Raw genomic sequence first — 14,768 nt, 5'->3', positions numbered from 1 at the left:
TTTTTATATCAACTTAGTTACTTAAGTAACTTAAGTAACTTGACAAAAATGTAAAAAAAAGAGAGTGAGAGGAGAAGAAGGAGAAAAGAGGAAAAGAGCAACTTTGGGTCCAGGAAATGAACTCCAGTGCTAGTCTATGCTTCCCAAGTTTAAAAATAAGAGAGTATGGCCCTGGCCATATGTACCCTGAGCCAGTGTGGCTCAGTTGGTTGGAGCATCATCCCATATGCAAAACTGTTGGGGATTTAATTCCTGGTCAGGATACATACCTAGGTTGCAAGTTCAATGCCTGGTCAGGGCACCTATGGGAAGCAACAAATTGACGCTTCTCTCTCACATCGATGTTTCTCTCTTTCTCTCTCCCTTCCTTCCTTTAAAATCAATAAATGCATTTTTAAAATTAAAAAAAAATAGACAGAATGCTATAGGTAGGCACTGAACAGAGAAGGCAGACTGATAAAGATACTACAGATTTGTTAATGGCTAATATTCTCCTACCTTACCACAAGCACTTTAATTGCTATTTAGAACCAAATGATTCTCAGTCACCCATCTCATGATGTTCCCTTCTCTTTAACATAGTCTCTAAAATAAACCTAGGTGCCAGAAAAGAAATCAGGCATGGCTCACAGAAAAATCAGGGTAATATTGAAAATACGGAGCAATGCAAAAGGTGTGGGTACCAAGCTATCAAAATGGGTGTGGAGAAAAAAATCATATATTCTAGTAAATAAATGACCACAAAAAGCTGGCAACTTATAGGAATTAGTGAGATACTCTCGTGGAGACTCCAAGCCACATATTCCACTAAAACGAGCGCATAGGTGGCAACAATAAGAGATGGTTTGCTCTGCAGGCAACAGCATGGAAGGAAAAGTAGAGTCAGCATGGAAAACAGAAGCAATGGCAGCCACCTCAATTGCAATGAAACTCTCCTGACCCTCCAATTGCAATGTGGTAAGAATTTCAAAGTAAAGAGTAAAGTTAGGCCTACTGCTTTTAGGGAGCTTCCTCTCCCTTCTCTCACTCTATTATCGAGGTTATCAGACCCATTCCTGAGGCATGGGTAATTTGAGAGTCCAGTGATTCAATACACCCTGTACCCTTGTAGCATAAGGAAAGAATGCAAACTGTCCATCAGCAACCCTTCAACTCTACACAGATTCTTGGGAGATAAAGGAGCCCAGGTTTAGTAACACTGCTGAAGCTCATGCCATAGGCCCTAAATGAACTTCTGGCTCCCTCTGCCATCAGACATAGTGACCCTTTTGTTTGAGAAGAGCAATACATTGGTAGGAGGAAAAAAAGCACTCTTAACAACAGGACCCAAACACAAAGAAATCACCGTACTGCAAGAATGTTCATCACTGCCGTCTTCACAATCTGGGAATCGGTCACAGACGTAGTTATGAGTGAGGCACTCCCCACTGCCACACTGAAACTGGTTGTGGGAACATACTTCAGCTGGGATGCAAGGTTAAGAAGGGAAAAAAAAGAATTTCAATTCCACTGTGGTCATTTAATCGCATAGGAAGTTTCAGGCTCAAGTTTAAAAAGAGATTCTTATTGAGCAGGAGTATGTTGGTAAATGTTTAATAACCAGTTCTCCAGGGACAAAAGGACCCTGACTTATAGTGTTCCCAAGTTTCCATGGTGTAAATACTCCCACCACAGCTGACTTCAAGCTACCAACATGAGTTCATTGAACACAAACTTGTGAAGAGACATGCATAACTGGCCAGTAGAAACCAGCTTCAAAACATCCCATGCAGGTTACTTACAGCAGTTGTGTTCATCAGACAAGTCTCTGCAATCAACTTTCTGATCACATCTCTGACTTATGTTATAGCAGGCTCCATTGGCACAAGTCAGCTGCTCACATGCTGGGTACCCTAAAGAAACGGAAACAGTACACAAACCTTAGGTTAAGACATTCCTATAACAAACACTTCTTGGGTGACTTCAATGTGCTAGACATTAAACACTGAGCCTGTACTGGTAAACAAAAGAGGCATGGAGATGACAGTTGGATAAGGGAGAGGGACTGATCAAGTCATGACACAAAGAGCAAATGACAGACCGGGTTAAGTACTACTGAAGGAAGCCCACAGTGCTGTGTGAGTGCATGGCAGGGGACTGGGGGCCCAGGGAAGTCTCCCCTGAAGAACTGATTTACTTGTGAGCTCAGATGTGAAGAATGAGAACAAATCTAGCCTACTTCAAAATGGAACTTTCTCTTACTTAATACAAATAGCATCCCAGGAAACTACTGCACCACCACATGTGCTTTGGGCAATGAAGGGCCATTTCTGTTGCTAGAGGGCCAAGAAAGAAAGCAGGCCAAGAAAGAAAGCAGGCCAAGAAAGAAAGCAGGCCGAGAAATCAGCAGACCTGGGACCTGGAGTGCCACTCAGTAGTTATGTACTCTTACTCAAAGCTGCTCATGCTCTCTGGGTCACCACTTCCTTAGCCACACATCTAGGTACTTTACTTCACAGGATAAAAGACCTCGAAAGATAATATCTAGTTAAGCGCTTTGTGGATCCCCAGATTTGGCATTTACTTACAAGTATTTCTGATGATCCCTAACTATAGGCTTCATTCTGTTGGTTCCTTATTTCCCCGATGACATAAAACCTCTGAGAACAAGCACCTTTCTTACTCACTTTAGAATCCCCAACACAGGGACTGGGTCCGTACTTAATATGCTCAAGAAATGATCAACATTGCTATTGAGTTACTACAGGTGAAATTTTTAGTTAAAAAGCTCTTTAAAATATTTTTAAATTCAGCCTTTTATAGTCTTTTCATACCCTCCTCACAAATATGATATATTCTTGGTTTGACTATTTTTTCATTAAAGATGATTTGCATAATGACTCTGATTGTCTTCAAGTTTCTTTTTAACTTAGGAAAAGATATGTCTTAGGATCTCAAAGACAAGACAGCAGAGTCCCACTTTGAGGACCAATTTGCACGAAGGAGCCCACTGAGAAATCTCATAGACAGAGACAGATGTATCGGGAAATCCCTCGAATAGCCACAAAGTCTCCTTCAAGCAGGAGCAGTGCGTAGAATTCTGTGCTGAAACTACAGTAAACCCATCCCACATTAGCAAGCCGCGCTTTTAAAAAGATGAACTTGCAAGTAGTTTTTTTCCATTTTCTTGTATAGTAAAGGAATAAACCCTAAAATTCCCACCTCCAGAAGTTCAAAACTAGACTATCAGGTGTCTTTAAATATCTAAATGCCCAAAGTTGCATGTAGTCGATCATATATTAAAAATGGAAGGTATTTTAGAATAGATGATCAAAATTTCAAACTTTTCCAAACTTTATTTCTTAATAGTCCAGGAATCAGCTAGCAGTTAGGATTACTGCTGTCTTTTTATCATTGCCCTGGTATGCACTGCAAGGGTGCCTTCAAAGGGTCACACAACTTTGTTTATTAATTCTCCCTTCGAGAGATGCAGGAGGCCAGTTGAGCCAGGCAAGCAATTCCCTTCCGCCTGTGTGCTGGATGGCACTTCAAATTAGTATGTTATCTAACCTTTAAGAGCAGCTGAAAGCAGGAGAGGAATCTCAGAAAATTCAGCTCTTTACAAAAGATAAGATATCTGTCAGGGGGGAAATTTATTTGGACTTGGACTGTGACCACCTCATTGAAAGCGATTATTATAGATATGAAGGACCTGGGACAAATGTGCTGGGCAGATATCTCCTTCTCCTAGTCCTGCTTTTTAGGAGCCACTGCCATAAAACTAGAGAGGGAAGCGCTGAACCAGTATCCACTGACATGACTAACAGTTTGCTGACATGGCTCATCCCCCCCAACAAACAACAGGCCAGCTCGATGTCATCCGGAGTACAGTGATGGCCAGAGGTCAGCGGTCCAACACTTGGAATGAGGAACAAACAGCTTCCTTCTCTCCATCCCTGCTGAAAACAAATCTCTGTCAGTCAGCTCGGGACCTGCCTCAACCCCTGCACACCTCTGGTCTCTTCCATACGTAGTTAACCGAAGGTACATGCCCATAGGAAAGACTGTACAGGGCCACCTGACTCCATTAAGTACTGAAAATATTTGGAAGTCTCTTTCCAAAGTTATCCCCACTTTGGAGACCCACACAGAGGGCACAGGGCAGCTTCTACTTACCTTAAAGATTTCTATTGCTACAGATGTTATAATGAGTTCCAATCTACCCAAGGAAACAAGAAGTCACACTAGTTTGGGACTGGGGGAATGTCTAAAAATCTTATCTTTTGGTTTATTTGCTTGGCAAGTCTGAGCCTAGATAGTCTTGTAAACTTTTTTCTATGGGGCAAAGCCATCATGTATCTTAAATGTCTTGCAGGGTTTTAAGGGAACATATAATAAAAAAGGAATTAATATACAAAAACACCAGAGAAAGTCATCTGAAGTCTTGTCTTAATGTAAAGATTGACAAGGAATGGCTAACTAAGCCCTGGGCCTCTGAACTCTGCCTGACACAAAAACGTGAGAACACCCTTGCACGCCCGTGGTCAAACCACCTCTTCCCTCTGCCTTCCTTACTTTCTCCAAATTCAAAATGAAATGTGTAGTTTGTTCCTCCCGAACTGGGAGCGGTCCCAAAATATACAAATAAGATTTACATAATCAAGGTGGGAGGTGTGGCTTGAGGACCTCACAGGTCCCCCTGGATGGAAATTGTTGACAGCTGAGTAAGATACAAACATTGGACACCACTCTTTACTTTCTTAACAAGAAGGCTGTAAATACATATTCTAGTCTCAGAATTTGACAAAATGGCCAAAAAACACATAGAAAAGATAACAAATTGATAATAAAGAAAGAGAAGGCATCTTAAAGGTAGATTGTGAAACTTACGCCAAAATTTAAGAAAAATAAAAAGTTACTAATACAAGTTCTGCCCAGACACCTAGGGCTTTTCAAGATCCTAGAGTTATCCTTTATAAGTTACTATACCTTACTCTGGTTCCAAGGCAGGCTAAGCCAAAGTAGTCATTTGCCAGAAAAAAAGTTTACTAATTTAGCCACCAGCACTTAGTTGAAAGTGCTACTCAAAGTTAAATACGCAATAACAATAACTAATTACATGTACTGAAAACTGTGTGGTAGACACTAAGAAGTACTCAATATGTATGAACTCATTTCAGCCTTATAACAACCTAATGAGGTAGATACTATTACTACTCTCTTTTACAGATTTATAGTTTATACATTTTACATGTGTGCCCCTCTGAGGCACAGAGAGGTTAGTAATTTGAAAAAGATCGTAGGACTGGTGACCCGGAGACCTGGAACTCAGTCCAGAGGCAGTCCGGCTACAGGATGCTGCTCCTAACCACTGGCAGCAGATACGGCTACTGCTTACAAGCTTCAAAGTAATCGAAAGAAGCAAAACATTACAGAAGAATGGAATTGAATCAAAGTAAATAGAAAATCTTAAAAAGATAGCATGAAAAGAAAGAGAAGTAAGCCAAGAGTGAAAAGTTTTTCTTTCTTTCCTTCAGTATTCCATTCAACCTTGGGAAGTCTGGAGAAGCGAGAGCAACTTTAAATTTCAACAAGTTAGGACATTTTCTACTAAAGACTTCAACCTGTTATAATGTAGGAATTCCAGGAAACCTTATGCTAAGGAATACAGTTTTCTTGAAGTAGCAGGACAAAAAAAAAAAAAAGACTACAAAGTAGCCAGAGACCCACATCCTCTCCCCACCTTCCCAGCCACGCCCCAGGACAACTCAAGTGCCTGAGTGACTGCCACCAGGGACTGGCACTGAGTCCACACAGTAATATACAAGAGAACAACCGAGAGGCATTTCCTGCTTCTTCCCAAAAATAATTTGAAGCAGTTTTCAATAAGAAGCCTATATGTAATAGGATTTATAAAATGGAAATAGCCATTCAGCACCTTGGAAAGAGAAAGCAAATACAGTCTTCCCAGGGCTCATAGACTTGGACTGACATCAAGTTTAGTCTGAGCAGCTTTCAGGAAACTGAAGTCAAACATGGAAACACATTAAGTTATCTAGTTTTCCTTACCCTGCTCGCTTTGAACTAATGGGTCTTTCCCTTCGGGTCTCTACCCATGCTGACTGATCTTAGACCCAAATTAGAAACATGCCTGAGAGGCGTGCTCCAAAGATTTTGGATCTACAGCACCTCTTTCTTCGTGTACATAACACCCAAAATCTGTGTAGAAGGTAAAGACTGACGTGGTTCCATTGTTTAAATAATAATAATAAAGATCTCACATGAGCTCTACTATAGGAGTTATTGACCAACAAGATAGCAAATTGTGCATCAAATGCTCCAAGGAAGAGTGTGAAGAAGGAAGATGGTGTTTCACGGGTTGTCAAATGTTTATAATGCACACCAGATTTCATGGTGTTGGCTCTACACGGAGTACAAGGGCTCTGTTTTCATTCAGGGTCACCCAGCACCTTGGTCCCTTTCCTATCACTTCCTTACATTTACCCCCAGTGACTTATCTGGGAAAAACAAACAGGTAAAGTCTATCCAAAGAGACCAGAAAACTAGCTGTATCCCAGAATGTTGAGAATGGCCACTTTCAAGCCACAATTCAAAAATGGTGTAGCCCAGTTTCCCTGCGGGGAACGTGGTCTCAAATAATTGAGCGCTCATCATCCCTGGGTGAGCATCAGTATGCCAGCTGCCAGTTATCCCCCTAGTTAGGATTTAATTGTATCCAACATATTGTTGAAATCCACTTTCCTAGATACTGTGCTAAGAATTGAATAAATAAATAAACAAAATTACAGGTAAAACACAAACTCCCAGAGCTTTCAAAAAAATATTTTATTCAGCCCTGGCTGGTGTGGCTCAGTGGATTGAGTACTAGCCTGCAAACCAAAGGGTCACCTGATGGATCCCCAGTCAAGGAACCTGCCTGGGTTGCAGGACAGGTCCCCAGCAGGGGGTGCATGAGAGGCAACCCACACTGATGTTTCTCTCTCTCTCTCCCTTTCTTCCACTCTGTCTAAAAATAAACAAAATCTTTAAAAAAGATATTTCATTCAACAAATAATTATTGCAGACCTATAGGAATACTAGGTAGTAGGGAGAAAAGGATGGACTTCATAAAGCCCTTACTCTCATGGAATTTAGATTTTATTTGGAAGGATGGAAGGATAGAAATTAAAACAAATGTCATATAGAAAAATGTTATGGGAATATAGCAGAGCAGAATGGTAAAGAGGGACAGTTAGGAGTAGTTCTCTGATAATGTGATATCTGGACAAGAACCGTAAGGTTTCACAAAGTGGAGGTCGATGGTAGCAGTTTTCAGGAGACTGGTGGAGGTGAAGGACTGTCTTCGGTGAATTTGAGAAGGAAAGGAGAGGAAATGGAGGCTGATGGAAATAAATCCTATGTAACGCTGTTGTAGACAGAAACAGAGAAACTGGGCAACAGCTGAGAGGGATACATAATGTGCCTGAATGATGGAGACCCAGTAAGAAATTTTTCTCCTTTTTCAAGGTTTTGGGGCTCTGAATCCCATCTCAACTGTAAGAATGTTCAACAGGTCCATCTGCGCCGTGTTGTGTAAGACGAGGCCAGTCTGCTTCTGCTCTCTCACCCGGAGCAGAGAGAGGACAGCAAGAGCAAGGCTCGTGGGGCAGCTCACATGTGGAGCTGAGTCTGAAGAACACATATGTTTTTCATGAGCCATCATAGTCTGCAGAGTGATTTTAACCATTCTCTCTACTCCCCCTTAACTGTTCCCCCAGGTAGAGAGTTTCAGCAGTTAGGTATATAAAGGAAAATGTTTAAATTCTGAAGAACAGAAAGTCAATAGAAATAAAGCTTCAGGGACAAAGCAGCCCCAGTTGCAGGCAGACCAAATACTTCTGATTACCAGCAAGAAAGCCTCCATTGTAACAGGGATTTTACCCTTTCTTTGGCATTCCTAAGTAACAGAAGAGACGTGCTACAAACCAATGACAATTAGCAATAGTTTACTCACACCAAAAGCATTCTAATGTGGTACTTGATAAAAACAAAATAATCTGTTGATTTAACTGGAGAAAAATGTACTATTTTTGAGCAACCAAAAGTCACCACAATATATTAATTGAATGAACCGTAATTGCTGCATTGTTCTGATGTTTATCTTAGACTCTGCATGAGTGGTTTTCCTGGATGCTAATCCCATTAGCAGTAAAAATGGACTGCAGTTTGAATTTCTCTGTTCCCTAAAAAAAAATTAATTAAAAAAATTAATTGAGAATTTGTTCAATAGCAGATGCCATTTTACAGATCAGATTAAAGAGTAAAATAACTTAGGGGGAAAGGAGCTTTAACTTGTGGCATAGCTTTTTTGTACATATTATTCAGAAATAGTTTTCTAATAGTCAAATACCCAAAAACTCCTTATGCATAGGGAAACACAGCAGACAAAAAGACCAAACACAGTAGGAAACCTTTATACTACACCAAATTTATTTCAAGGATAATCTTTTTGATGGGAGTTTAATACCCTTGCCTTCCTCGCCATCTCACCCACTCTCTCACCTCCCCTCTCCCCGCCTCCCCAAGAGGACTCTTACACACCACCCTTTGTTCTGTGAAAGGAATGCCTGGAATGGACACAAGGTGCCCCGTCCTGATCTCATAAGCTTGAGAGGGTGGGTACTATGACCTAGGGGGTCTGGTCTGACTGACAGTCAAGACTATGCACTAAGAGGCAAGCTTCCTGACCCTTTCAAATATTAGGGGGGAAGAATTAGTCCTTCTTGGGAGCTCTTCTAAAATCCATTATAATATTTAAGTGGTTTCTAGGTGCTTAATGCATTAAGATCTATTCCTATAGAAAACCTACATCTGAGAAATAGAAAATAAAAGTCATAGTCACAAGCTGATTCTCAGTTTGTACTCAAGTATTGATCCCTATACCTCACAAGTGCAGAAACAACAGAATAAAGTGTCGTATCTCACAAAATGATTTGTAGCCAAGCCTTGCTTAATCCTTAATTATGTAGGAACATTCTACTTTCAAACTACTAATAAACAGCTCCTATATAGCTGAAGGGACATTTAAAATAGCTACATGCCTCTAGGACAAATGGCTGCTAACATCACGTTATGCACCTGCTCTTGGAAATATGTACCTTATATACAAAGTATGTTGCCCACACACATGAGAAAAATCCTCGCATCATCTTTGCAAACCTCTACACTAGGGCTGTTCTGAACTAGAGCAAGGAAAGGGAGGCCATCTTGCTCTTAGAGGACATTTGACATTGTCTGGAGACATTTTTGGTTGTCACGACATTCTTGGTTGTGGGATGTGCTGCTGGCTTCTAGTGGACAGAAGCCAAAGACGCTGTTAGCACAAGACAGCTCCCCACAGCAAAGAACACCTGGCTCCCAATGTCATGAGTGCCGGGATCGAGAACCCTCATTTCCAGATCCAGCTACTGATTTCCAAAAATGACAGGGGACAGAAGAACATGTTAAATGATATAAGGGGACAAAATGAGCAAAACCCAGACTGTGGGAAACTCCAAGACAACTGACTTGGTTTTATAAACAAATTGAAAGGAGTTAAAAACAGAAATGGAAAGCAAATCTACAAATTTTGACACAGAAACTAACTCTAAAAGATATATTTTATTTGGATTTTGATTTAATTACAGCCTACATATCTGGTTCTCTTTCTTTAACAGATCCTTGTTTCACCAGTTACTTGTATTTTTTTTTAATGCAAACGAAAACTTGATTAAAAACTCCTGCCCAGATGGTTTATAAAACTCACTTCCTTTCCTTCATTCCTTTCTCTAACAGCTGCTTGCATGCTCATACCCTGCCAGCTTTTTTCCGGAAGGTCCATTGTCAGACAGTTACTTGTACTAGTGACTTTAGACTTGGCCGCAGGTTGTTCACATGGAATAAATCCAAACAGTCTGTGTTTCTGCTGCCTTTTATTTTGCCTGAAGTAGCATTTCCTTCAGTCCCATTGCATTTGCAACAAAGCACTCATTTTTATCCACTTGTAAAAAAGGAATAAAGACCCGGGCTATTGGCTGGTGGCACAGACCACTGGTTCTCTCTCAGACTTGCACAAGGTAGAACTTTCTCCTTCTGTAAATACAGTCCTTCACGAAGAATAATCAACAGACTGGGAACCAGAAGATGGGTTGAGCACTAACTTGGCCACACATCATACAGCCTTGAACAGGACACTCTACACTTTGCAGTTTTAGATTCCTTATGCACAAGAGAGTATAGTAACACTTGCCCTATTGTCTTCATTGAGAAATAACAATCATAACTAGAATTTATATAATGCTGTGAAGTTTACAAAATCCTGCAGAATATGAGTATACTACAGCCACGTGCCATATAATGATGCTGGGTCAACGACGGGCTGCATGTAAGACCGCAGTCTCATAAGATTATAATGGAGCTGAAAAATTCCTATTACCCTATTACCCGTGACATCGTTGCCATCCTGAAGTTACAGCACAATGCATTACTCATGTGTTTGTGATGATGCTGGTGAAAACAAACCTGCTACACTGCCAATCATATAAAAGTGTAGTATATGCATCTATGGACAGCACACAATACTCGATAATAATAATCAATGACTATGTTACTGGTTTATGTAGTTTCTATACTATTCTTTTTCTTGTTATTTTAGAGTGTACTCTTCCTACTTAAAAAAAAATGTTTGCTGTAAAACAGTGTGTTGTGTTACACCGGCATCCACCTCATATATCTCGTGTCTCTTGATTGCATCATTCTCTTGCGCTTGAACTGATCTCATGTTGCTTTATACAGTAACATGTACAAGCTTGTAGCCTAGGAGCAATAGGCTCTACTGTACAGCCCATGTGTGTGTCAGGCTATACCCTCTAGGTTTGTATATGTTCTATGATGTTCACCTAATAACACATTTCTTATAACATATCCTCATAATTAAGTGACATATAACTGTATATGACTTACCACTATTATTAATCAAAATATTTTCTTCACTTGTCTCAATAAAGGATCTATTGTTTGCTTTAAAAAAAAAAGAAAGTCCTTGACTCACAGACTTGCTCTTCTGTGACAGCCAGACACACCCTAGCATCTCTAAAATTGCCAGTACACAGTCTAAGTTCTCTGCAAAATATCTAAAGTCAAGGGAGACACAAATGAGGGGCAACATAATCTCTTCAAAAGAAAACATTTAATAAGAAATTATACCACAGCAGAACTGCACCAGGAACTCGGCTAGGAAACAGAGATAAAAAGACAAATAGCCCAGACTCCTCTCAAGAAAAAAATAACATACACAGAAGAAAGCATTGAAGGCAAAGTGTTTTGCGTTTTCTTGATGTAGCGTGATATGACGGTACGGATGCAGCGTGGCTCTGGGCCTGTTTGGACCCCAGTCTCTCCTTCCACATATGTAAGTATTTCTTCCATCAAAACTCTCAGTCAGTTAGGAGATGTCCCGCAAGAACAGACTAAAATTTAAATCTTCAGATGGAGACACGATAACTACGAAGTTTATGATCAAGGTTCTAATGTACACAAAATCTGTCTACTGATTATTGGGATATTGACTATTAAAATAACTTCCCCTTTTATGTTTGAAACAGTAAAGAGGGGGAAAGGGGAAGTACCTTAGTAAGAAAAAAATAGAAGGATACAGTAAACTTCTGAATTGCAATATACCAAAAGGAGAAATGTATAAAAGGTGTCAGGAAGAAATGTATAAAGAGAAAAGGAAGTTCTGGATAAGTTCATATATGATAAGACTTATAAGGGCTTTTAAGGGAAACTGGTACATCTGAGACTAAACACTGAGTTCAATGAACCATAGGGCTGACACAGTAGAATTGCTATATTCTTGTACTTTAACAATTCTATATAAACCTCAAAAGAGGCAGATTCTTTTTTATAAGTAGTACATTGTGCACCATCATTGTACTCTCTTATTTTGGTTATGGTAATACTTAAACATTATACACAGAATGATGGGATTTATATGGTTGATTTTGCAAACTGATATAGTATGCTGCCAGTATAGAGAAAGCCATTTTCAAAGTGTAACACTTTTCAGAAAGCAATCTGGAAAAACATTGAGTCCATAATAGCACAAAACTAATGCAACATTTGACCTGGGAATTTACCATAGTAATGAAATAAAAGTTAAAAGTGACCAAACTGGACTTTATACTCAACCTATTCAATGACATTTCAGGATTCTCTGTTAATGTTAAAAGTGTCTTAATTTTAAAAATACAGAAAATTAATATGCTAAGGTAGGACCTACTTGGAATGTCTTTGTAAAAATAGAATCCTATCAGAGCATCACCTCTAATCCACAAAAGAATCTGCCAAGAGATTTTAATAACAAGAGGCATATTGTAGGCATTTCTGTCCATCAACAAATCTAACAAATTTATTAAAATGCCAAAGGGAAAAATGTGAAACCAAATACAATACAAAGATTGAAAGGGACTCACGGCAATCCTTCTCGTCAGTTCCATCTGAGCAGTCTCTGACGTGGTCGCACCTGTATTCAGCTGGGACACATTCACCACTAGCGCATGTCATCTGATGGCTCGAGCATGTTGTCCCAGCTGTGAAGGGGCGAAAAAATTACTTTGTAATTACTGCCAAAGACAGACCAGCCCACTGACATTTACCAAATATGAATGAGAATACCTGAAAGCAAAGGCAAGGAGAGTGAACACGCAACATAAAGTTCATAGGGTCGCAAGGTCAAGCACCCAGCTACTTTGCAAGGAAGAGGGCTTACAATGCAAGAGCAAAGGGATTTTCATCAGGATGCTCACAAAATGCCCATAGAAGCACATCAGCGCTTAACCACGTTAGTGTGTAGACAATTGTGTTCTCAACATGTGTTAAGAATACCATATAGATTGAACACCTATATGATAAAGAGGATAAATAATAAAATGATTTTACAGATATGGGTATTAATCATGGATTGGTAAGGACACTTTCACTGAAATCTTGTTTAAACCAGAGGAAATATTCCAAAGGGTTAACAGGGGTTATTCCTGAATGGTAGGAATATCGATGATTTTATTGAGCTTCCTCTATCACATAAATTTTCTACCTTGAACATGTGTCAGTTGTATAAAGAGAAGGACAAAAATTTAAGCTATTTTAATTTTACCCTCTGTTGATTAGGGTAGGCGAAAGCAGGATATCATGTTATCAAATTTGCTTTCAGGTAAAACTAAGCACATTGATGCCTCAGGCATCATGTGAAAGCTATTCTGTAAGCCTCAGCAATTATGAGATTTTCTAATTGTCCACATTAAAAAAGTATTGGGGAAAAATGTGATCTGCTAAAAATAATAATATAATCAAGTGAGGAAAATATTTTCCCCTGAATTTTTAGTTGCCTGTGCTTCTGTAAATTTAATTTCAGCAAAATTTGATTTTTCAATAAAATTATATATACCTGTTAAGAGATATGCCATCCAAACTTACCAAAAAAACTTTTCTAGAAAACAAATCAACGATGACAGCTTTAGAGCAAGTACTTGAAAATTTAGACACATAAAGATTACCATCTGATAAATGATGTAAAACAATTAATAAAAATTACTATTTTTAATCAATCATATCTTTATCTTGCTCATTCTTTCTCTTTAGTAAAATGGCTTCAATCTGAATGTGTCGTAATTATTGAGTAGCAAACAAAATTTTTCCATTCAACCTATTTCTGACACATTTTTGACAGTATGATTTCATATCTTCTCCCATTACTTTATATCTGTGGGTTAAATTTTACTTCTATTAATACAGGTAGAATAAATCAAATTTTCTAGAAGTCACTTAAATGCTTGAATTCTGCCCATGAAAGAGACACAATTTTATGTGAATAAGATTAAAAAGATTAATACTTCCTGAGTGGCAGTATTTATTAAATTCCCATATAATTTATTTAAGTATATATTGCCAATTTCCATATAAAATTAAAGAGCTTTCTTTTTTTCCTGAAAAAGCAAGTGCTACATGGTCTTAAACAAAATCTTTTTTAAAAAAATAAACTAAATCAAGTGACAATATTATTTTAATTATCTTGGCTTCTTAAACTCAAGCCCAAATCAGTCTATATTTTATGCTTGAGATTTCAACGGGTTTACAAGAAAGCAGGATGAACTTTTGTTCATCCAAATGTGAAGAAATGAATTAAAATTATACAATTCCATCAACCGATCTAATGCTGTGATTCACTTATCATTCATCATTACACAAACATATATTAGGGCCGATTATATGCCACAAAGATGTACCAATGATGGGAACAACAAGACGAATAAGGCACAACCCCTACCCTCAAGGAGCTTGGAGTTTCTAGGGGAGACTTTAAGAAGTTATTAGAAAACAATGATGAGAGTGGATTATAGGCATGTGAAGAATTACAAAAGCATGCAGAGGGGGCCTGCCTAATTCACTCTAGGTTAGGAAGTGGACAGGGCAGCTTCCTGGAGGAGGAACACTCCCCCAGGTCTTTAGGAGAAGCCGTAGTTAGCTAGGCCAAGAGGAAAGAAGGACCAGGTAGGAATGAGCATTCAGGTAGCATGCACAGAGGCAAAAGGCCAGGACTCTGCATGGTATACCCAAGGGAACTACAAGCGCCACTGTGGCCCCAAATGGGCATTTTAAAGAAGGAATGCCAAGTGACATACATGGAAATATAAGCACAGACCACGTCTTAGAGGCCACTGTAAACCTTGTGAAGGAGTTGGAGCCCATCCTTT

The 14,768-nt window shown here is 39.2% G+C and overlaps 1 protein-coding gene across 1 annotated transcript in view; it reads right to left on the bottom strand.

Moving 5' to 3' along the window:
- The window catches only part of LRP2 (LDL receptor related protein 2), a 196,075-nt gene that overhangs the window by 138,538 nt on the left and 42,769 nt on the right, over window positions 1-14,768 (bottom strand). Inside the window, exons 4-6 of the mRNA XM_037044526.1 lie at window positions 12,492-12,608; window positions 1,782-1,892; window positions 1,351-1,464 (exon numbers count right to left, since the gene is read on the bottom strand). Of these exons, the coding sequence (XP_036900421.1) occupies window positions 1,351-1,464; window positions 1,782-1,892; window positions 12,492-12,608 (342 nt within the window). The remainder of the gene's footprint in view (window positions 1-1,350; window positions 1,465-1,781; window positions 1,893-12,491; window positions 12,609-14,768) is intronic.

The sequence above is a fragment of the Sturnira hondurensis genome, unplaced genomic scaffold, assembly GCF_014824575.4.
Source record: "Sturnira hondurensis isolate 20B ecotype Veracruz unplaced genomic scaffold, ASM1482457v3 Scaffold0004136, whole genome shotgun sequence".
NCBI lineage: Eukaryota > Metazoa > Chordata > Mammalia > Chiroptera > Phyllostomidae > Sturnira > Sturnira hondurensis.
Note: the sequence above shows the minus strand (reverse complement) of the source record. Positions and strands in the feature narration are given on the sequence as shown.